At 49.0% G+C, this 23,308-nt stretch overlaps 1 protein-coding gene across 2 annotated transcripts in view; it reads left to right on the forward strand.

Moving 5' to 3' along the window:
* The window catches only part of SFXN5 (sideroflexin 5), a 128,203-nt gene that overhangs the window by 84,143 nt on the left and 20,752 nt on the right, over positions 1-23,308 (forward strand). For both annotated transcript variants that reach the window (XM_013967507.2, XM_013967506.2), the window contains exons 11-12: positions 15,623-15,738; positions 17,658-17,743. In XM_013967507.2, the coding sequence (XP_013822961.2) occupies positions 15,623-15,738; positions 17,658-17,743 (202 nt within the window). The remainder of the gene's footprint in view (positions 1-15,622; positions 15,739-17,657; positions 17,744-23,308) is intronic.

Consider the following 23,308-nt stretch of genomic DNA (forward strand, 5'->3'; position numbering starts at 1 on the left):
TTGGAAAATGGCAGGGTGCTCCTGTGTCCACTGTGTCCTGGGCCTTGTGACTTACCCTCCCTCTGTCTGGGTCAGTGATACTTGAAGTGGCATCCACAGACCTTAGGCAGCCTCAAGGCCCTTGAGTCACCTTTTGGACGTGGCCCCTGGCCTTGCTCGAGCCCTGTCGCACTGTGGTGAATCTTGTGGCTCCCCTTCTGTCTGGCCCCAGGCCTCTGCACAAGGCCCTGTTTGACTGGAGCGCTTGCTCTTCCCACTCTCTGCCTTCTCTTGACTGCCAGGCCTTCATTTCTCACTTCTGACATCACCTTCTCCAGGAAGTCCTCCCTGGGAGCCCCAGTCAGGGTTACACCGCAGCACCCTGTGTGTGCCTCTGTCTGTCCTGGAACTACTAATTTTGCTTTTGAGTCTGCCTTCCTCATCAGACTGTGAGCTCTCCAAGACGGGGACTAGATCTCATTCATCACCAACCCCCAGCCCCGCTCTTTGCTCGGCACCTAGCGTTCTGTGTGGGTTTGTACAGTGAGCAGATGAACGTTTTAGTAAAAATGGCTTGAAATTGGGCACCCAGAAGTGAAACCCCACCCTGATGACATTGGTGACCACATTGTGTCACCTTAGATGACATTGGTAGCCGCATTGTGGCTGCTTAGAATTTATTGTGGTGTGTTTTTTTTAATTGTTTTTTTTTTTAATGTTTTCTCATGCAAGTTTTTGCGGTCACTGTCATTCGCTCAGTTGGCAGGCCTAGGGTGGATGACTCGGTCGCCCTGGGCACATTCTTCAGCCTTTCTTGGTTGGATCTGGGTGGGGAGGTGGGCCAGGCTGGGTGCCAGAATCAGGGCCCTGGAACTGGCATGGGGCCCTGGTGTGTGTCAGGCCCCAAGAGGACAGGGCCAGTGGGCCCGAGTCAAGCAGAGGGGAGTCTCCCAGTGGTGTATTCTAGGGCTCTGCCTTCAGTCTTGTCCCCTCACTTATTTTATAACTGCCTTGGTTAGAGGAGGTCAGTGGGTCACACACAAGGAATGGAGATAGCAACTTGGCAATGATTATGAACTCACGGGCAAGGGTGTGTGTGCGTGTTCAGTCATTCAGTCATGTTAAACTCTTTGAGACCCCATGAACTGTAGCCCACCAGGCCCCTCTATCCATAGGATTCTCCAGGCAAGAATGCTGGAGTGGGTTGCCATTTCCTCCTCCAGGCGATCTTCTCAACCCAGGGACCACACCCAGGGCTTCTGCATCTCCTGCGCTGGCAGGCAAATTCTTTATCACTGAGCCACCTACCAGGATCCAGAAAGATCTCACAAGGTTTGATGCAAGGCTAGCTATTCAAAAAATGCAGCTGCACAAGTTTGAAGGTGCTGAACTTGATTTGGTTGGAGTACTTAGGATAACGACTGGGGATTTTGTGGACTGTATGCCCGAAATAGGTCCACCCAAGTGGTGTGTTGGGCTTCCCTAGTAACTCATTTTTCACTTTCATGCATTGGAGAAGGAAATGGCAACCCACTCCAGTGTTCTTGCCTGGAGAATCCCAGGGACGGGGGAGCCTGGTGGGCTGCTGTCTATGGGGTCACACAGAGTTGGACACGACTGAAGTGACTTAGCAGCAGCAGCAGTAACTCAGACGGTAAAGCATCTGCCTGCAATGAGGGAGACCCTGGTTTGATCCCTGGGTCAGGAAAGTCCCCTGGAGAAGGAAATGGCAACCCACCCCAATATTCCTGCTGGGAGAATCCCATGGACAGAGGAGCCTGATGGGCTACAGTCTATGGGGTCTTAAAGAGCTGGACATGACTGTGAGACTAACATACAGACACAGACATGTGGTGTGTGGCTCTGATGAGGCTGCCCGGCTTCAGCTGCAGATTAGAGACAGTGGCCAGAACAAGGCTGTCTCTTTGGTTCTAGATCCCACACAGGCAGAAGAGCACTGGGAGTGGAGACAAAAAGAGTAGCAGGATCTCCTGAAAAACCGACAGTCTATTGGAGGAATGAGCCGCCTGACTCCTGAGATAGAGAAGCACCTGAGTATCAGCTTGGTACAAAAATCTGAGAGAGGCACTTATGTGTGACCAAGTCACCTGTTGTGGGCAGATTGCCTAGGACCTGGCGTACAGTAGATGCTTAGAGAGTGCTTGTTGAACGAGTGACCTTGCAATTCAGTTATCTTCTAATTTCTGAAATCCAGAAGGCAGAGAAGACCAGACGTAGAAGAGGTGGGGAAGCCCAAGACAGAGGAGGAAGGGTTAGGAATGTGAGAGGAGGGGGCCTGGGTGGGGTGGGCCAGGCAGGGAAAGGGCATTTGGGGGCCCTGAATACTAGCTGAGAGTTCAAGCTTTTGTTTATGATTAATGGGGGCTCATTGAACAACCTTCAGCTGGGGAGGAGCTGTGATAAAAGGGTGCTTTTCAGAAAATGAATGTGTCAGCAGGAGTCTTTTGTTAGGAGATCCCAAACTTCAGAGAGTCAGCCTATACCTATGTTTACAGGCTGATTTTTCAACCCAGAAATTCCTAGTCCTGAGTTTGTGACGCTTCAGTATGGGCTGTGAAATTCTCCCTAAATTCTCAAGCTATTTAGAAGGAAATGTGTGCCACAGGGCTTCCCTGGTGGCTCAGTGGAAAAGAATCCGCCTGCAGTGCAGGAGACGGAAGAGACCCGGGTTCGATCCCTGGGTTGGGAAGGTCCCCTGGAGGACGTCATGGCAACCCACTCCAGCATTCTTGCCTGGAGACTCCCATGGACAGGGGAGGCTGGCGGGCTGCAGTCCACGGGGTCGCTAAAAGTCAGACGCGACTGAAGCGACTGAAGCATGCCCGCGTGTACGCGCATGTGCCATACAGCCCAGCCTCGCAGGCAGAATGGTGAGGGACATCACGGAATCAAGCAGGTATTAGGGAACACATTCCCATCTGATAACTGCTCCTCCGAAGACAAAGGCTGTACGGTCTGGTGCGATTCAAGTGTGTGTGTAGACATAAGGTAATGATGTATCAATACATACATGTCTGCTTGTGAATAGACCATGTCTGGCAGGGACATGAGAATCTGGCTACAGTGGCTGCCTAAGGGGAGGGGAGTAAACTGAAGGTCAGGGGCTGGAAGGAGACTTACTTTTTATTATTCACTCTTTTTTCGTGATTTGGATTGTTTACTCTATGCACTTGTTACCTACAGAATAAGAAGAGAGAGAAGAAGTGGAGTCTGGAGAGCTTTATGCTCAAGTCTCCTGGTTTCCACTAGAGTGTTTTGGGTTCTGTTTTAATAAAAATTGTTCTTTTTTTTCTGATAATACTTGATTGTTATATAAGTTAAACAATTTCACTTCTCTCCTCAGAGATAAGTTTGGTATATATCCCTCCAAATTCAAATAAATATCTCAAAGTATAGGAATCTCTGCCTGTTTATTATATGTATATACTATAAACAAGCCAATATAAATATATATTTAATATAAGTGAGCCCATACTGTGCGTACTGTTCATAAATTTCTTTTTAACTTCACAATCAATTTTGGATGTCTTTCCATGACAGTCATAAAATTCCAACTTATCCTTTTAATAGTCACAATGATTCATCTGTGGCATTTTAAAAGATTGTGATCTATTATTTCAACACATGGAATAGTATAGGAAATAGAGAATAAAATATTAGATGCACCCAAAGTTTTCTCCGCCCTCTGCCTTTTTAATTCTGTTTTCCTCTCTCTTGAGGAAGGCTATTGACTTACACCTTCCCCATTTGTGTTTTTATATTGTATCTTATGTGTCTGTGTCATAAACCAGAAATTGTATTGTTTACATGTGAAGTTTACATTATGTTGTGCTGAACATGTCATTTTAAACTTGCTCTTCATTGTGGTTTTGAGATTTATCCATGTTAATACATATGCATTGATCTCAGCTTCTAAAGACTAATTGGGAACATCTAGGCTGTTTGCAGTTTCTCACTATTATATGCAGCACTGCACCAGACAGCCTTACACACGTGTCCGTATGCACACAAGTAGGAGCTTCTCCAGGCCAGAGGTTTTCAAACAACCACCTTGGGAGCTTTAAAAAGAGATGCAGACATCTGGGTCCTACCTCCGATTTGGTTCAGTTGTGCAGCCAGTACTGAGAATCAGCACTCGAGGGTCAGTACAGAGAAGTGGAATGATCACATCAGAGGTAATGCCTGTCTCCTAGTTCAGTTCACTTCAGTCACTCAGTCACGTCCAGCTCTGCGACCCTAGGAACTGTAGCACGCCAGGTTTCCCGGTCCACCACCAACTCACGGAGCTTGCTCAAACTCATGTCCATTGAGTTGGTGATGCCATCAAACCATCTCATCCTCTGTTGTCCCCTTCTCCTCCTGCCTTCAATCTTTCCCAGCATCAGGGTCTTTTCCAATGAGTCAGTTCTTCACATCAGATGGCCAAAGTATTGGAGTTTCAGCTTCAGCATCAGTCGTTCCAAAGAATATTCAGGACTGATCTCCTTTAGAATTGACTAGTTTAATCTCTTTGCAGTCCAAGGGACTCTCACAAGTCTTCTTCAACACCACAGTTCAAAAGCATCAATTCTTTGGCTCTCAGCTTTTTTTAAAGTCCATCTCTCACATCCATACATGATTACAGGAAAAACCATAGCTTTTACTAGACAGACCTTTGTCAGCAAAGTAGTGTCTCTGCTTTTTAATATGCTGTCTAGGTTGGTCACAGAAAACTAGCCAAGCTGATCACATGGACCACAGCCTTGTCTAACTCAATGAAACTAAGCCATGCCATATAGGGCATGCCAAGATGGTCAGGTCATGGTGGAGAGGTCTGACAGAATGTGGTGCACTGGAGAAGGGAATGGCAAACCACTTCAGTGTTCTTGCCTTGAGAACCCCATGAACAGTATGAAAAGGCAAAATGATAGGATAATAAAAGATGAACTCCCCAGGTCGGTAGGTGCCCAATATGCTACTGGAGACCAGTGGAGAAATAACTCCAGCAAGGATGAAGGGATTGAGCCAAAGCAAAAACAACACCCAGTTGTGGATGTGACTGGTGATAGAAGCAAGGTCCAATGCTGTAAAGAGCAATCTTGCATAGGAACCTGGAAGGTTAGGTCCATGAATCAAGGCAAATTGGAAGTGGTCAAACAGGAGATGGCAAGAGTGAACGTCGACATTCTAGGAATCAGCGAACTAAAATGGACTGGAATGGGTGAATTTAACTCAGATGACCATTATATCTACTACTGTGGGCAGGGATCACTTAAAAGAAATGGAGTAGCCATCATGGTCAAGAAAAGAGTCCAAAATGCAGTACTTGGATGCAATCTCAAAAATGACAGCATGATCTCTGTTTGTTTCCAAGGCAAACCATTCAGTATCACAGTAATCCAAGTCTATGCCCCGACCAGTAACACTGAAGAAGCTGAAGTTGAACAGTTCTATGAAAACCTACAAGACCTTCTAGAACTAATACCCAATGTCCTTTTCATTATAGGGGGCTGGAATGCAAAAGTAGGAAGTCAAGAAACACCTGGAGTAACAGGCAAATTTGGCCTTGGAATACAGAATGAAGCAGGGGAAAGGCTAATAGAGTTCTGCCAAGAGAACACACTGGTCATAGCAAACACCCTCTTCCAACAACACTAGAGAAGACTCTACACGTGGACATCACCAGATGGCCAACACCGAAATCAGACTGATTATATTCTTTGCAGCCAGAGATGGAGAAGCTCTATACAGTCAGCAAAAACAAGACCAGGAGCTGACTGTGGCTCAGATCATGAACTCCTTATTGGCAAATTCAGACTTAAATTGAAGAAAGTGGGGAAAACCACTAGACCATTCAGGTATGACCTAAATCAAATCCCTTATGATTATACAGTGGAATTGAGAAATAGATTTAAGGGCCTAGATCTGATAGATAGAGTGCCTGATGAACTATGGATCTGGAGGTTCATGACATGGTACAGGAAACAGGGATCAAGACCATCCCCAATAAAAAGAAATGCAAAAAAGCAAAATGGCTGTCTGGGGAGGCCTTACAAATAGCTGTGAAAAGAAGAGAATCAAAGATCAAAGGAGAGAAGGAAAGATATACCCATTTGAATGCAGAGTTCCAAAAGAATAGCAAGGAGAGATAAGAAAGCCTTTCTCAGTGATCAGTGCAAAGAAATAGAGGAAAATAATAGAATGGGAAAGACTAGAGATCTCTTCAAGAAAATTAGAGATACCAAGGGAACATTCCATGCAAAGATGGGCTCAATAAAGGGCAGAAATGGTATAGACCTAACAGACGCAGAAGATATTAAGAAGAGGTGGCAAGAATACACAGAAGAACTGTACAAAAAAGATCTTTATGACCTGGATAATCATGATGGTGTGCTCACTCACCTAGAGCCAGACATCCTGGAATGTGAAGTCAGGTGGGCCTAAGGAAGCACCACTATGAACAAAGCTAGTGAGGTGATGGAACTCCAGTTGAGCTGTTTCAAATCCTAAAAGATGATGCTGTGAAAGTGCTGCACTCAATACGCCAGGAAATTTAGAAAACTCAGCAATGGCCACAGGACTGGAAAAGGTCAGTTTTCATTCCAGTCCCAAAGAAAGACAATGCCAAAGAATGCTCAAACTACTGCACAATTGCACTCATCTCACACGCTAGCAAAGTAATGCTCAAAATTCTATAAGCCAGGCTTCAGCAATACATGAACCGTGAACTTCCAGATGTTCAAGCTGGTTTTAGAAAAGGGAGAAGAACCAGAGATCAAATTGCCAACATCTGTTGGATCATCGACAAAGCAAGAGAATTCCAGAAAAATATCTATTTCTGCTTTATTGACTATACCAAAGCCTTTGACTGTGTGGATCACAATGAACTGTGGAAAATTCTGAAAGAGATGGGAATACCAGACCACCTGACTTGCTATACAGGAGAAACTTGTATGCAGGTCAGGAAGCAACAGTTAGAACTGGACATGGAACAACAGACTGGTTCCAAATAGGAAAAGGAGTACGTCAAGGCTGTATATTGTCACCCTGCTTATTTAACTTATATTCAGATACATCATGAGAAACGCTGGGCTGGATGAAGTACAAGGTGGAATCAAGATTGCCGGGAGAAATATCAATAACCTCAGATATGCAGATGACACCACCCTTATGGTAGAAAGTGAAGAAGAACTAAAGACTGTCTTGATGAAAGTGAAAGAGGAGAGTGAAAAAGTTGGCTTAAAGCTCAACATTCAGAAAACTAAGATCATGGCATCCGGTCCCATCACTTCATGGCAAATAGATAAACAGTAGAAACAGTGGCTGACTTTATCTTTCTGGTCTCCAAAATCACTGCAGATGGTGACTGCAGCCATGGAATTAAAAGACGCTTACTCCTTGGAAGGAAAGTTATGACCAACCTAGACAGCATATTAAAAAGCAGAGACATTACTTTGCCAACAAAGGTCCACTTGGTCAAGGCTATGTTTTTTCCAGTGGTCATGTATGGATGTGAGAGTTGGACTATAAAGAAAGCTGAGCACCAAAGAATTGATGCTTTTGAACTGTGGTGTTGGAGAAGGCTCTTGAGAGTCCCTTGGATTGCAAGAAGGTCCAACCAGTCCAACCTAAAGGAGATCAGTCCTGAGTGTTCATTGGAAGGACTGATGTTGAAGCTGAAACTCCAATACTTTGACCACCTGATGCAAAGAGCTGACTCACTGGAAAAGACCCTGATGCTGGGAAGTTGAAGGCAGGAGGAGAAGGGGACAACAGAGGATGAGATAGTTGTATGGCATCACAGACTTGATGGACATGAGTTTGGGCAAACTCTGGGAGTTGGTGATGGACAGGAGGCCTGGCATGCTGTGGTCCATGGGGTCGCAAAGATTTGGACATGACTGAGCGACTGAACTAAACTGAACTAGGTTGGTCATAACTTTTCTTCCCAGGAGCAAGGCCATCTCCACCTGCACCAAATGAGCAGACTGGCTTTTACTCTGCTTGCAAGGGTGATTTTTGTTTCCCTAAATCTTCTTCAGCATTTGCTATTATCAATTTTTAAAACTAAGTTTCATCCATCTGAAATGGATCTTTCTCATTTTAATTTGCACTTTCTAATTCCCAGTATGGTTGAGAATCTTTTCTTAACTTCACTGGGCATGTGGTTTTCCAAATAGAAGAGAGAGAAGGAGATTTCTTTTCATTTATTGTTCAGTTGCTAAGTCTTGTCTGTTCTTTGGGATCCCATGGACTGCAGCATGCCAGGCTCCCCTGTCCTTCACTGTCTCCCAGAGTTTGCTCAAATTAATGTCCGTTGAGTTGGTGATGCTACCTAACCATCTCATCCTCTGCCACACCTTCCTCCTTTTGCCTCAATCTTTCCCAACATTAGGGTCTTTTCCAGTGAGTCAGCTTGTTATATGAGGTATCCAAAGTACTGGAGCTTCAGCTTCAGCATCAGTCCTTCCAATGAATATTAAGGATGGATTTCCTTTAGTATTGACTGGTTTGATCTCCTCGCAGTCCAACAAATTCCAGACAGATTGAAGACCTAAATGTGTACAGTAAAATGTTAAAGCTTCTAGAAGGAAATGTAGATGAACATTTTTGGACTAGGGATAGAGTTTCTTGGTAATACAAAAAGTATATACCAGAGAGGAAAGCATTGCTTATATGACAACGTATATGACGATATATTGTATGTTAAAGGGCTTCCCAGGTGGTGTAGTGGTGAAGAGTCCGCCTGCCAGTTCAGGAGACACAAGAAACAGAGGTTTGATCCCTGGGTCAGGAAGATCCCCTGGAATGGGAAATGACAAACCACTGCAGTATTCTTGCCTGGGAAATTCCATGGACAGAGGAACCAGGTGGGCTCTAGTCCATGAGGCCAGAAAGAGTCAGACACGACTGAGCATACACAAACACGTGTGTATGTTAAACTGCATGACCGAAGACACCATCAACAAAGTGAGAAAACAAGCCCAAGCTATTTGTAAACCATTAAACCAATGAGTCAGACTCCCTTATTTTTTGCTTACACCCAAAGATGAAGAACTCTTGCAGGTTAATTTTTTTCTTAGATTCAAAAATCAGTCTTTGACAATTAGTAAGTTCACATTCATTGAATTTTAAAATATTTAAAAATATTTCTTTTATGAATTTTTACTTGAATATTTTTCAGTGAGTTTGATCATTGTATTTTTCACTTAAATTTTTACCTTATATTGGACTATGGTTGATTGACAATGTTGTGTTAGTTTCAGATATATACCATAGTGATTCTGTTATATTTATACACATATCTGTTCTTTTTCTAGTTCTTTTCCCATTTAGGTTATTACAGAATATTGAGCAGAGTTCCCTGTGCCATACAGTGGGTCCCTGTTGGTCATCTGTTTTAATTATTAGTAGTGTGTATATGTCAATCCCGAACTCCAAATCTGTTCTCCCCCCACCCTGCTCCCACCCCGGTAACCTAAAGTTCAGTCTTTGAGTCTGTTAATCACTATATCTTTTTCTTAATAATTGTTAATGCTCTTTATGTATTTCATGATCATTTTTGGCTGAAAGTAACAGAAACCCTCAACTCAAATGGCTTAAATAATAATGATGACTTTATAGAGGTCAAGTCTCCCTTCAGGCATCAGGGCCATTCTTTCCTATCTTTGCTCTGCTGGGGCTTCATCTTCAGGCTTACTCCCTTCATGGTTGTGAGATGGCAACTGCAATTCCAAACTGCATATCCAAACCCACCACTGTCCAGAGGACAGGAGGTTCTGCTGACCACCACCTCTTTTTTAGTGGGAGGAGGACTTTCCCAGAAGTCCTGCAGACACCCTCATTGTCTAAGTTGGTCACACATCCCATCCTCGATCAAGGGAAGGACATTATACTTACTTATGGGGAGTCAGTCACCATGACCCTCCATTAGACCCCTCATATCAGTAGCCCTTTGTCATATATAATAAATATATTTTAAAGTTTCCCATTTCTTATAATATGGTTCATAAATAGGTATCAAATGCCTTTGTTTCTTAATTCTGAGATACCTTAGTTGTGAGGCATTAATGTAACAATCTTTCCGAAGAGGAGAGGACTATATTTCATTTGAAGGAATAAATAAGTATATACTACACATTCAATCCAAATCACTTTTTCAATATCACAGAGTCTGAATCTCAGGCTTTTCCACATTTTACAGTTCTGTTTTGGGCATTGATTGTTAAATTCAGCATCATGACCACCAGTGCTTTTTGTAATCTCTGCCTCTCTGATCCTTTTTAGTCCCTTTTAAATTAACAGGAAAATTTCAAAACCCATAAAAGATTATTGAGGTTTTTTTTTTTTAACTCCTACTTTGTTATCCTAGTGGTTTCATTTTATTCTTTACTTGAGGGAAAAAAATATTTTTAAAGTTGATCAGCTGCTTTAGGAAGTTTTTGAAACAGATGCCTAAGTACAGGACCCATGCCTAGGTCACACCAACCCCTGCTGGGGTTTGAAATTTTTCTGATCTACTTCAAGAAGTTTGACATTTCTTTTCAAACTTTTAGAAAAGAAAAGCCTGGTTACATTCTCTTTGCAAAAATGCAAACAGTCTAGGTAAATTTAGGGTAAAAAGTAGAAGTCCTTCAATATCCCTGATTTTCAAATTTGGTTCTCTTCCCCAAGAGGATCACTTGGTGAGGCGTGACCCTTCCAGAACATTATCCAAGGATTTATGCAGACACGTGTGTGTACCAGTTATATGGTTTCCGTTCCGTAAATCACTCTGTACATACTCAGCAAGTCTGCTCACTTAAGTTTGTTCTGGCGATCTCCCCGTGTGAGTTCCCTAATGGTGGACATTTAGGCTGTTTCTAATTATTTGCTGTTACAAACAGTGCTATAATTAACATCCTTGTAAATGTCTCTTTGTGCATATGGGCAAGCATTTCTTTAGGGGAGCTATCTATGGTTTGGCAATTTCTGCTGCCTTTAATTGCATTGCCTGGTGTCTGGCAGGCGATCTTCCGCATGCACAATAACTTTCCATGTCCGTGCTCTATTATGGTGTAAGTTTTAAAAAGATGTTTCAGGCAACAATTAGGAATCTAAGTTTAAGTTCAAATTCTGTGTGGATTGCTGTGGGCAGCTGAGGTGACACTTGCGTGAACAGGTGCCTCTAGACGTGGCTGAGGTCGCCCGTGCGCAGGCAGTTGTGATGAAGAGCCAGCGAGGTCTCCCCTGCCACAGGCATTGTAAGGCACATTGTGATTTTTGTGCTGTTAAAATATGAGTAAATGCTTCTTAGAACAGAGGAGTTATGGTGTTTGATTTTCCCAGAGAAATAGCCCACTGCTCCACCCCATATTTTGAATGGCCCTTGCCCCGTGAATTGATACAACCGCATTTACAGAAATTCCTTTCCCCTACAGCCAGGAGTTTTTCGGGACTGTTAACTCCATTGATCTATGCTTCTGTTTTGCTGCTAGTTCAAGGGGCAAGCTCCCCTGTAGTCTTCTTTTTGAGAACCTTCTTGCACATTTGTCTTTCTGTCTGATGCTCTGTCTTCCTCCCCACGCTGTCCTTTTTGCATGGGCACTTCATTAGCTGTTCACAATCTGCATGATTTTTGCATCGTGGTGTGTCTGATGTGAGAACATCTGCGGTAGTCAAGAGGATATTTTCCTCAGGCCTCGACCCTGAGCTTGCCATCAGCATGAAGCAGTCTCTCTCGCTTTCTCTCCCTCTCTTTCTCTCTCATCCACTGACATCTCCCAGCATCGCTGCTCCAACATCAGTTATGCCTGAGTCTTGAATGGTGTCAATCTGAGTTGAAAATGTGCCAGCTTTCTTAACATTATCACTAACAGACTGCTTAATTAACCTGCTGATACTATCAATAATGGATCTTGCTGGTATGCTAGAAAGAAGACCCGTAGCCCACGGTTGGTCTCTCTCTCTCTCTTTTCATTTGTTTAGTCTCTCAGTAACAATACCACTGGAGCTGAACTTTCCAGGAGTGGGATGAGAGCGACCTGGGAGGGTTTGAAAGGACTACAGTAGAACTTAAAGCTCTGGAAGAGATAATGGAGTCACTGACACAGGCTGGCATTCTCATTGCTCAGAGGTAGGGATGGCTGGTAACCGGTGCATCCAGCAAGTGCTCAATAAATGGCTAACCACTGTACAGAGTCAACGGAAGAGATCACAGGGCCTGTGCTGTCTGAGTTGACAGTAAGAAAGTTGGTGTTCACCGGGAGGAGCCTGGGATTGCCATCATTCTGAGGTGGCTTCCAGGGATTTCTCTGTCTCTTTTCCATGCTGCAGCTTAGATGAGAGGGGGACATTGTCATTCTCAAAAGGGTCCAGACAGGGAGGGAGGCTGGGTTTTCACTTCCTTTCATGCTTTATCTTTCATCTCAAGCGGCTTTGTGTTTGAACCAAAGACCTCCTCTATCCTTCTGAGGCCACATCACATATTCAGACATTTCAGAAAGCAGGTGAGATGTCACTGCAGCCTGGGACAACTCCATCGCCTCCAAAACCACGCTCTCTCTTGTCTGTCCCCAGCATGCGCGTCGACGCGCACACACGCACACAGTCAGGCTTGACATTTCTCAGCTGTCCCTGGCTTCCCCCGACCTGGACAAGCCCGTAAGCTCAGCCAGCACCCAGAAATTCACAGACACACTAAATGCAGCCCCATTTTTGCCCTTGGGAGGCCAGCAGGGAGCGGAGTTCACACAGTGAGTTTAAGTAGCTGCTCCTCTCCTGAACCACATTCCTGTGGCCTTGCCTTTCCTGGAATGGTGGTGGTGGTGGAGGGACAATGTATTCTCAGAGGGCAGAGATTAACGCCTTTCAGGGCAGAAAACCCCAATATCATCTCCAAAGGTTTTCTTGGGTCTCCTGGTACTTAATGCTAAGTCGCTTCAGTCGTGTCTGCCTCTGTGCGACCCCATAGATGGCAGCCCACCAGGCTCCCCCGTCCCTGGGATTCTCCAGGTAAGAACACTGGAGTGGGTTGCCATTTCCTTCTCCAGTGCAGGAAAGTGAAAAGGGAAAGTGGAGTTGCTCAGTCGTGTCCGACCCTCAGCGACCCGATGGACTGCAGCCTTCCAGGCTACTCTGTTTATGGGATTTTCCAGGCAAGAGAACTGGAGTGGGTTGCCATTGCCTGGTACTTAAGGGCCTGGCTATCCCAAGGATGTGATAGGTTGCAGTACATCCCTGCCACCACTAGAGGGCAAGTCACTAACACAGGCCAGGTGCCCCTACCCCAGGCCTCTCTGGGGCCCTTCTGGACCCTAAGCCCTAGGGGGGCCCTGGGACTATCAGGAGCTCACCTCTAAGGGTGAGGAGCAGGAGATGCAGAGCCAGGCTTGGAACCCAAGGCCAGCTGGCCTGAAACCCAGGCTCCCATTCTCTCCTCCTTTACCTCAGATTCACCTGCCTGACTCTCAGCCTCTGGGTGTGTCTAAGACAAGGGCTTTTCAGCATCAACACTACTGACATGTTGGGCTGGATAATTCTTTGCTGCAGGAGCTGTCCTGGGCATTGTAGGATGTTTAGTCTCTGGTCTACCCAGGGATGCCAGTAACAACCCCTGCCCCTCCAGATCGGGATCATCAAAAATGTCTCCAGCTTTGCCAAATGCCTCACAAAATCAGCCCCGGTTGAGAGCCCCTGTTTAAGACAGGAGAGTGTGGCTGCTGTGGAGACAGCAGGGACTGAAGCCGACAAGGTCTGCCCATGGCTCCCACTGTGACTGTGTGTCGTGTGGAAACACGAGAGCTACTCGGAGACGGCATATGTGCTGTAAACACGTTTCAAAACTGTACTGGGTCTCCTGCTTTTCTTCTCCAAAGGCTGCAGAGTTCCTCAGTCTTCCCCTCTGTTTTTTCCACCTCCCCGCTTTATTGAAACAGGAGACAGAGGCTCAGAGACCCTCAGAGCCTCGAGCAGCCCCTCACCTGCAGGGCCCTGCCCCCAACTGCAAGCGCCCTGGCCTGCTCTGCTCCTAGCCTTGGCTTGGGCACCAGGAGCATCTGCGGTCCTCCTCCTCCTCCACCTGCCCACTAGGCCCTGCCGCCCTCCAGTTCCCCAAACCCTGGCGCCCCCCCCCTCACTGGAGGGAGCGAGGAAGCAGCAGGTGTTGATGCTAATCAGCGTTCACAGCCCAGAACTGCAGTCGCTCCCAGGCTCACACACTCCCCAAAATTAAACACTCATTATACAAAATTAATTGACATTAATTAGCAAAAATTAAAACTTTAAACACAGCAAGGCGCTTTTGGGGGAGGAGTGAAGCAGGCGGGCTCCACATTTGTCACCCCCCTCCACTGCCCACCCTCCCACCATCCCCAAGTCCCCCCACTTCCATCCTGGAGCAGGACAAGAGTTCAGGCGAGGTCAGCACCCTCACCCGGCCCTGGGCCCAGGCCCAGCCATGTGAATCCCAGGGGAGAGAAGCCAGCTGATGGGTGGCCCCCCAAAGTTGGACACACTCTGCCGAAGTAAGGAGCCAGGAGCCATGCCCTCAGCCCGGGTCCCCATGATCTCAGCTGAGATGCGGAGGCATGGCCAAAGGAGGAAGCCCAGCCATCTGAATCAAGCATGTAGAAGGCGTGCCTCTAGCCCCCACCCCAAACTCGGCCATCTCCTGGGTACCCAGAGGATGGGGCACTGTAGCCTTTTGGCTCTGTCCCACTTTGCTGTGTGACCTCAGATAAGTCACCCCCCTCTCTGAGCCTCAATCTTCCATCCATATGATGAGGGGGAGGCGCTGGGTGAGCACTGAGGTTCCTGCCTGCTCTGGCACCTGCTGTCAGGGAAGCAAGTCTCTGCGAGCTTGATTCACTCTGGGGAGCGAGGGGCTAAGTGTGGGGGGCAGCTGGCATTTTAAGAGGATGCCCAGAAAGGCAGCCAAGGGACTGAGGAGCTGACAGTGGAGCATCCGGCACCAGTAGGGGTTGGCCTTCAAGCCACAGAGCCCTCCTGGACGGGCATCCACTTTGCCTGCTGGTGGGGCCTGCCCCTGAGGAGAGGAAAGCAGCATTCTGGATAACTGGCTGCTCTCTGAGCCCTGAACAGTTTCCCCTTCCCCCTCACACTGGTTATTTATTTTCCACCTTTGCTTTCCAGGTTCCCAAGGGCCCCACATCCTTCACCAGGCTGATAGGCAGCAGAGCCATGCCTTCACCCACTGTCGGAGCAGCTCTGTGCTTAGTCACTCAGTTGAGTCTTTGTGACCCCGTGGACTGTAGCCCACCAGGCTCCTTTGTCCATGGGAATTCTCCCAGGCAAGAATACTGGAGTGGGCTGCCATGCCCTCCTCCAGGGGATCTTCCCAACCCAGGATCGAACCCAGGCCTCCCTCCTTGCAGGCGGATTTACCAGCTGAGCCATCAGGGAAGCCCATGAATACTGGAGTGGGTACCCAGAGAGGATCTTCTCCAGGGGATCCTCCCAACCCAGGAATGGAACTGGGGTCTCCTGCATTGCAGGCGGATTCTTTACCCGCTGAGCTACCAGGGAAGCCCCAGCATTTATCCAGAAGCTTGGTTGCCTGGTGCAGGTGGAGCCCAGTGGTCTTCTCCACAAGGTAGAATGCCATCTCCCCCCACCTCACTCCTGCTCCCTTCTCTCTCTCCAGCCAGTGCCAATATCTGCAACGTGGTTCTGATGCGGTATGGGGAGCTGGAGGAGGGAATTGATGTCTTGGATGGTGACGGCAACCTCGTGGGCTCCTCCAAGATCGCCGCCAGACATGTGGGTCATCTGGGGGCTCAGGGGGCTGGTGGGGAGGCTCTGGTTAGTTTTCCCTCGACGTGATTATTCCCCAGGGGTTTCTGTCCACCGTGCCCTTGCCTTTCCTCTTGAGCACATCTCCTCCCCCGCAACTCCCATCCCTGTGAACCACAGGCCTTAGGTCTGGCCCTCGCCAGCCCCACCCTCGCTTCTCTGCAGCAACCTCTTCACCCCTGGGAAACATCCCCATCTCTTATCCCAGCCCCTTAGGACCTGCTTTCTCTGACCTGTTAATTGGTGAGGGCAGAGGAGGGCCCCCCTCCCCAGGAGCTTTCTTTCCCTTCCCCAGGACCTAGAGCCCTGCTCCTGGGGCCTTCATATCCCCCTGGGTGAGAAGAGGACAGGTGGAAGTGGATGATTTGTGGTCTGTGCTAACAGGCACTTCTGCAGGTGATATGTCACCAGGGAGTGAGTGTGGCCAAGGCGAAGGGATTTCAGGCTTGCAGGAAGCCATGGAGATGGTTTGGGGAAGAGTATTTTGTTTCAAGAGGCCCTCTTCTTTCACTTTTTACCAGCCTCACCCATTCTAGCAATTATAATTTTTTTTAAAAAATTCCAGCCTGTATATATATCTCCCTGTGCTTTCTGGCCTTCATCCTAATGGCGACTAGCATCATGTCCTGCTCTAGCCTCCGAGTGCTGGTCCCCTCTGCTCCAGCCCCTCTCCCTAATCAGCTCCCACGTGGGGCCCCCGCTGCACTCTGTCAGCGAGGCCATCTCCATAGGCCTCTGACCCCACTGGAAACTAAGTGTCCATGCAAGGCTTGTGAGGGGCAAGGAGCTCGAGGTTGCTGGTGTCCAAGCCACATCCTCGGCTTCCTGCACAGGCTCCACCCTCAAACCTGTTCAGGAGACTGGAGGGACCCTCTCTCAGGTCTTCCTGCAGCTGCTGATGAAGAACCCAGGCTCCTGGGAGAAATATTCAGCCCCCCACCCCTCATCAGAGGGGATTTAGCCTCAACTTCCCACCTGACCCTAACCTCCTATCCAGCCCTATACTCTTTCCTGACTTCCTGAGAGGGTGGCCAATAGTGACAGCTCCTTCACGTGGTCCAAACAGCAGGGACCCCCAACTCTTCTGCAGCCCTGGGCTTCCCTTGTCTTGATACTGCTGGCCCCTTGCCATTCTGGAGAAAGACTCCAGGGACCCATGTGTTCCAAGCATTCCTTGAGCCTTCTCTGAGAGCCAGGAGCCTGCATCACAGTGACCGTCAGGATGCAGAGATGCCACTGAGCTATGCCCCGACAGCCGCCACTGCCCGGGGATCCTGAGGGGACCCCCGAGCCAGGCCCCAGGCAGACCCCTTAGGGGGACCGCAGACACTTGGCAGAAGCCTTTCCCACTACAAAGTTGACCTCTTGTCGCTAAGAAAGACTCTCCTCCAGAGCCAGGAGATGCAGTGCCACCACACCTTTGTCTTTAAGGGCCCAAAAGAGAAAGTCAGTCCCAGAATCTCTTTCTCACTGGGCACAAGGAACCTCAGGCAGCTCAGCAGGTCCCAGCTGTTTGTTCTGATCCTTCCGGCACCTACTTTTTTTTCTGAGCATCTCGAGTCCTCCATGTGCTTCCTCTCAGCTGCAGCACCCCCCTCCCCAACTCAGGCACCTCCCTGGGCGCAGGCCCCTTCCTGGGACTGCCTCTGTGTTGCCACCCCTCCCCCACACGTGGCAGGTGATGGGAATCTGTGATGGGAAGACAGGGAGAGCTTTTTTCTGTTGTCGGGAATACAGCTTAGCGAGCAATTCCATGAATTATTCTGTTCAGCCAGATGTGCTTAGCAGCAGTACATACACCTAGGGGCTCCAGGGCGGGTTTTGCTGCCAGGCAGCTGTCCCACCCCCAGAAGCCCCTGCTCACCAAGCCTCTGCTTGCCCCTCAGGCCCTGCTGGAGACAGCGCTGACACGAGTGGTCCTCCCCATGCCCATCCTGGTGCTCCCCCCGATCGTCATGTCCATGCTGGAGAAGTGAGTGGGGCCAGGACGGCGGCCATTGTGGAGGTGGAGGGGAGGGGGCCCTGCTGGCCCAGGGCAAGGGCCCTAGTTTGTTCTGACTCTCCTTGAAAGGACTGCTGGAATCATCTTGTGGGAATTAATGGACTCTCCCTGCTCAGGACCCTGTGCTAGGAGCTGGGAGGGAGGTCCTGATGCACAAGGCAGGGCTGGCGCTTCTTAGGGGTGTGTGTGTGTGTGTGTGTGTGTGTGTGTGTGTGTGTGTGTGTGTACGCACTCTATTAGTGCACAGCACAGGACCAGTGGTAGAGAGAGCATCTGAGGACTGTGGTGGGAAGACTAGACTTGGACCCAGCATACCCCTTTCAAGTATCTGCAGTGAGGCAAGTCTCCACCTCACTATGCCTCAGTTTCTCCATTTATAAAATAATAATATTAACCTTCGTGCCACCCTCAGAGGGATGTTCTGAGAACATATTTGTCCTGACTCTAAAGAAAGAGTCAGGAGTCATGATTGTGTCTCTAAAAGAGATATCTGCTCTTGCTTAACATACTAATAATATATTCATGTTGTGTTATCGTACTCGGTTCCTTTTAATTGACAAGTGATATCCCATGGTAAGGGCTTCCCTGGTAGCTCAGCTGGTAAAGAATCGCCTGCAATGCAGGAGACCCCAGTTTGATTCCTGGGTCGGGAAGATCCCTGGAGAAGGGATAGGCTACCCACTGCAGTATTCTTGGGCTTCCCTGGTGGCTCAGACAGTAAAGAATCCGCCTGCAAGGAGGGAGACCTGGGTTCGATCCCTGGGTTGGGAAGAACCCCTGGGGAAGGGAAAGGCAACCCACTCCAGTATTCTGGCCTGGAGAATCCCCATGTACCAGAGAACGCTGGCAGGCCACAGCCCATGGGGTCACAGAGTCAGACTCTACTGAGCAACTAAGCACAGCACAGCACAGAGGAGATACAATAATAACAGTGATGGAGTGATTCTATTAAGTAATGAGGGTTAAATTGAATGATGAAGACGGGGAGACTGCTGGGAGGAGAGGCTGAGGGGAGGAGGGAAGAAGCAGGCAGATCCCTGAAGATGAGGGCAAGTCTAGGAGGATGGCAAGGAGCAGGGAATGGTTCTAGGGGCAGGGAGGAAAGGCAAAGGCCTGGAGGTCTGGTGCAGGTAAAAGTGAAGAGGTGATCGCTCCCTCCCGCTGGGGGCCCAGCCTGGAAGGGGGCATCTGAAGGCTGTGGATGGGCTTGGGGCTGTGTAGGACAAGGACGGGGTTGGTGGCACTCCATCTAAGGCTGTGGGTCAGGGGCTTCTTCCCACTTTGGGGACTTTCTTATTCTCACAAAACAAATGACAATTAGCATCGAACCCTTATTAAACACTTGTTACATTCCAGTCCTCTCTCAGCCAGGTCCCTACCTGAATGCCATCTCCTCAAAGATGCTCTCCCTGACCACCCCGTTGAGATGACAGCCACCAGGACTCCTTCCCCGGCTACACTGACTTATTTTTACTCACAGCACTTACCAATATCTGAGATTCTTTTTCTAGCTGTATGTTATCTGTCTGCTTCACTAGAACGTCATCTACACTTTTGTTTTTAAAGTTACTCAGTCGTGTCCAACTCTTTGTGACCCCATGGAGTACACTGTCCATGGATTTCTCCGGGCCAGAATACTGGAGTGGGTAGCTGTTCCCTTCTCCAGGGGATCTTCCCAACCCAGGGATTGAACCCAAGACTCTTTCAATGTAGGAGGATTCTTTACCGTCTGAGTCACCAGGGAAGCCCATGGAGGCGGGTAAATTCCTTTTGTTTTCTGCCTGGCACAGCATCTAGCATAGTTCCTGGCACATAGTGATGTTCAGTGTTTGTTGAATGAATGAATGATCTCATTTAACCTTCACAACAGTGCAATGAAGTGAGTACGGTATCCCTATTTTACAGATGAGGAAAGGAAGGCAAAAAGAGGTTGTGTATCATCTGCTTACAGTCACTCAGTAGGAAATGGCAGAGCCATGCGTGACCCAGGAAGATGGCTGCAAAGCTGGGCTCTTCCTACCACACTGGCTGCCTTTTGGGTTTTTGGATCCAGCACATAGTCACGTCTTTGGAATCCACCCCACATAGAGACAAGGGAGGAGCAGATCTGGGGACCTGGTCTCAGAAAGCCTATGTTTTGATAAGGGGGAGACCCACACACTGGTGAGCTACAGGTGGGACCCAGCAGTGTGTGAACAGGGTCAAGGTGATCTTGAGGGGAGGTCTGGTCCAGAGGAAAGGGGCAGCAGCCAACTCTGAGATCAAGATGGGATTTGGTGGAAAGGAAGGCTTTGGGGGCAAGATTGGGCCTTCTGTGTGGACCTTGAAGAGCCCAGCCTAGGAAAAAAGAAAAGGAGCCCTGTGTCCAGCTATGGGGCTGATACCTTTCTCCCCTGGAAGAGTCGGGAGGTGCAGGGTGGGAGTGAGTACCTGAGTGGGGATGGCATATTGAACACTGAGGTTTAAGAAAATTAATCTCCTCTAGAAGTTGCAAAAATAAATCCTGGAAGTGATTGCTTTGGTGCCCTCTGACCATGTAGACATAGCTCTCTGGTGACCTAAGGCTGTCCCCAAATACCAGTGACTACCAGTGCGCACAAGGACCCCAGCTGACAAATGAGGAAGGAGGGGGCTTCTGTCTTCAAGGCGACTGAATCTTGAACCTGAAATTTGCAAAGGGAAAATGTATGTGGTGCCTGGTGGTGACATCTGAACTGGGTTTGCAGTAAGTGGAGTGGTGGTTAGTGTCCCATGTGTTGGAGGCTTCACGGGAGATGGGGTGAGATTGTTCCTGTTCTGAATATCCTGGCCTGAAATCAGCCTGGACTATGGGTACCCCGTCTCTGGCTCAGCTCTGAGTCCTGAAAAAGCCCCGAAGGCAGGTAGGTGTGGGTTAGTGGGTCTCCTGGCAGCCTTGTATTTGGTTGGTCCTTTCTTAAAGCCCGTGGGAGGGCCTCTGAGGGAGGAGAAGGAGTCCAGTCTGGGTTGCCCCAGGAATATAAGGTGGGCAAGACTCATTTGCACCCCCAGAGACATAACTAACCCCGCATATAGGGGGAACTGTCAGACAGAGAGGAGGGGGCGGGGCCGGGCAGGCACCAACTGAGACTCCTGGAGGCGGGGGTTCCACTCCACCGCTTCCGGGTCTGGCTGGTCAGTTTCCCACCCGGAGAACCACAGCATGGCACCCCTGACCACCTGGTCTGCTAGAGCTCGGCATTTTGCACCACCCAGCAGGCCCCTCTGTCGAGCACCTCACAGCCTTCCCATGCAGGGTGCTAATGGCGGGGCCTCTGCTGAGGAGGCTGTTGGGGGAGGCAGCCCGACTCTCTCGACTCTCGACCCTGGGAGCCCTGGTTGGGTGAGGGAGTCAGGACCGCCAGGGAGAAAAAGACAAAAGAACACTTACTAAGCAGCCTACTTGCAAATTAATGGAGCGCAAAGTAAAACTGCTCCAAGTGCTGAGGGAATGCACAACAATGGGGAGACAAGCTGTTGTGTGGCGGGCCTCAGTTTCTCCTCTCCGGGAGAGCTCTCAGAGACGAGGTCCCTGGGTTTCCAGCTAGGATAGCACAGGTAGGGGGCATGTTCAGAAGTCCCGTCTCTGAGACTGAAAGGAAAGGAGTCTCAAGTCAGAAGCCAAGAAGCCTTTAGCACCAGAGCAGGGCACCCCTCTGAGGAGCTGCACACCCTCCCCTCACCCTCCACTACCCCTCCTCTCAGGTTGGGGCTCACACTCCAGCTCCACCGTCCTGGGGAGGAAGTTGGTTTTGGACTCTGGGCTGGGAGAGCAGCCCCATACCCTCATGTGATCCCCCAACTCAGGCAGGTGTGGGGCGCTCTCCCCCAGCCGTGCGTCTCTGCCCTGGATTGGGCCCTTGGGTTCACTGCCCTCCCAGGACTGGTCTCAGCTAGTTGAGGTTCAGGCCACACCCTCCACGGTGGTTCCTGAGGCCGCTCCCCAGCCTCCCTCAGTCCCTGGGATCCGGGTCTTTCCTCTCTCCCAGGCATTCGCACATCTCTCCATCTGCATATTTTAACTCCCCCAGCTGCCTTTCCAATTCCTCCCTGCCATTTCCCTCTCCTCCACCCCTCCCCCTGTCCTGCTGTGTTCACTCTCCCGCCTGGGCTGGGGCTTCAGAGCCTACTGTTGGCTGCTGTCTGAGCCTGCCTCCTTCCCGAGTGGGGAGCCAGGCCTGGGGCTTTCTGGATCCCTTGTACAGTGAAGACCTCAGCCAGCCACCTTGAGAGAGGAGCTGAGGTCACAGCCCCACATGGAGGGGGCTGGTCTGTCCAGTGTCCCCACTGGCATGAGCCCATGGCCTGCCCCTCACCTGCCAGGGAGGAAACCTCCCTCTATGACCCTGGTGGAGAGACAGTGCCCCCAGGGAAAATACACCCTCCTGTCTGTCCCCCTGCTCTGGCCACCCTCAGGGCCTGAGGTCCCAGTCACTGCCCCTCCTGGTCCTGCTGGAGAAGTTGTGTGTGTTAAATCTCTTCAGTCATGTCTGATTATTTGCAACTCTATGGACTGTAGTCCACCAGGTTCCTCTGCCCATGGGATTCTCCAGACAAGAATAGTGGGGTGGGTTGCCATGCCTTCCTCCAGGGGATCTTCCCAACCCAGGTATTGAACCCAAGTATTTTTATGTCTCCTAAAATGGCAAGCAGGCTCTTTATCACTGGTACTGTTGTATTCACACGTTCTGGAAAACAAACTCACTCAGAAGGACAATGCAGATAGTGGAGTGCAGTTTATGACACCGGCCGGCCCAAGGCAGAGTCTCCTCCTAGCCAAGGACCCTGATCGACTTTTGTGAAAACCTTATATACCTCAAGTGTACTGCTCAAGCCCACATCCCCAAATTCCTTAAACCTAGCATGGAAAGTGTTAAAGGGAGACACAATCAGGTTCCAGCCATGATTCCTAATCAGAAGGGTCAGCTGGTTAGACACTGTAGCCTGCACCAATGGGTGCCATAAAGATTACAAAGGTGATCGACTGCATACGGGATTATTACATTCCTTTCGGCAATGGGAAATCTTGGTGTTTATCAGTCCAGGAGGCCAGTTCGGCCATAGGTATGTTATCCCCATTGCTACTGTATGAAGAGGGGGGCCTCCCCTCCAGGGTCCCAAGAGCAGGCTCTTATCTAACACTCGGAAAAGAATTGTCCAAGGAGGCACATGCTGATGAAGCAAGAGATTTTATTGGGAAAGGGCACCCGGGTGGAGAGAAGGAGGGTGAGGGAACCCAGGAGAACTGCTCTGCCATGTGGCTCACAGTCTCGGGTTTTATGGTGATAGGATTAGTTTCCGGGTTGTCTTTGGCCAGTCATTCTGATTCAGAGTCCTTCCTGATGGCACACGCATCGCTCAGCCAAGATGGATGCTAGAGAGAAGGATTCTGGGAAGTGGACGGACATGCAGTGTCTCCTTTTGACCTTTCCCAAACTCCTCTGGTTGGTGGTGGCTTATTAGTTCCGTATTCCTTACCAGGACCTCCTGTCGTAAAACACTTCATTTGAATGGTTG

The sequence above is a fragment of the Capra hircus genome, chromosome 11 (genome assembly GCF_001704415.2).
Source record: "Capra hircus breed San Clemente chromosome 11, ASM170441v1, whole genome shotgun sequence".
NCBI lineage: Eukaryota > Metazoa > Chordata > Mammalia > Artiodactyla > Bovidae > Capra > Capra hircus.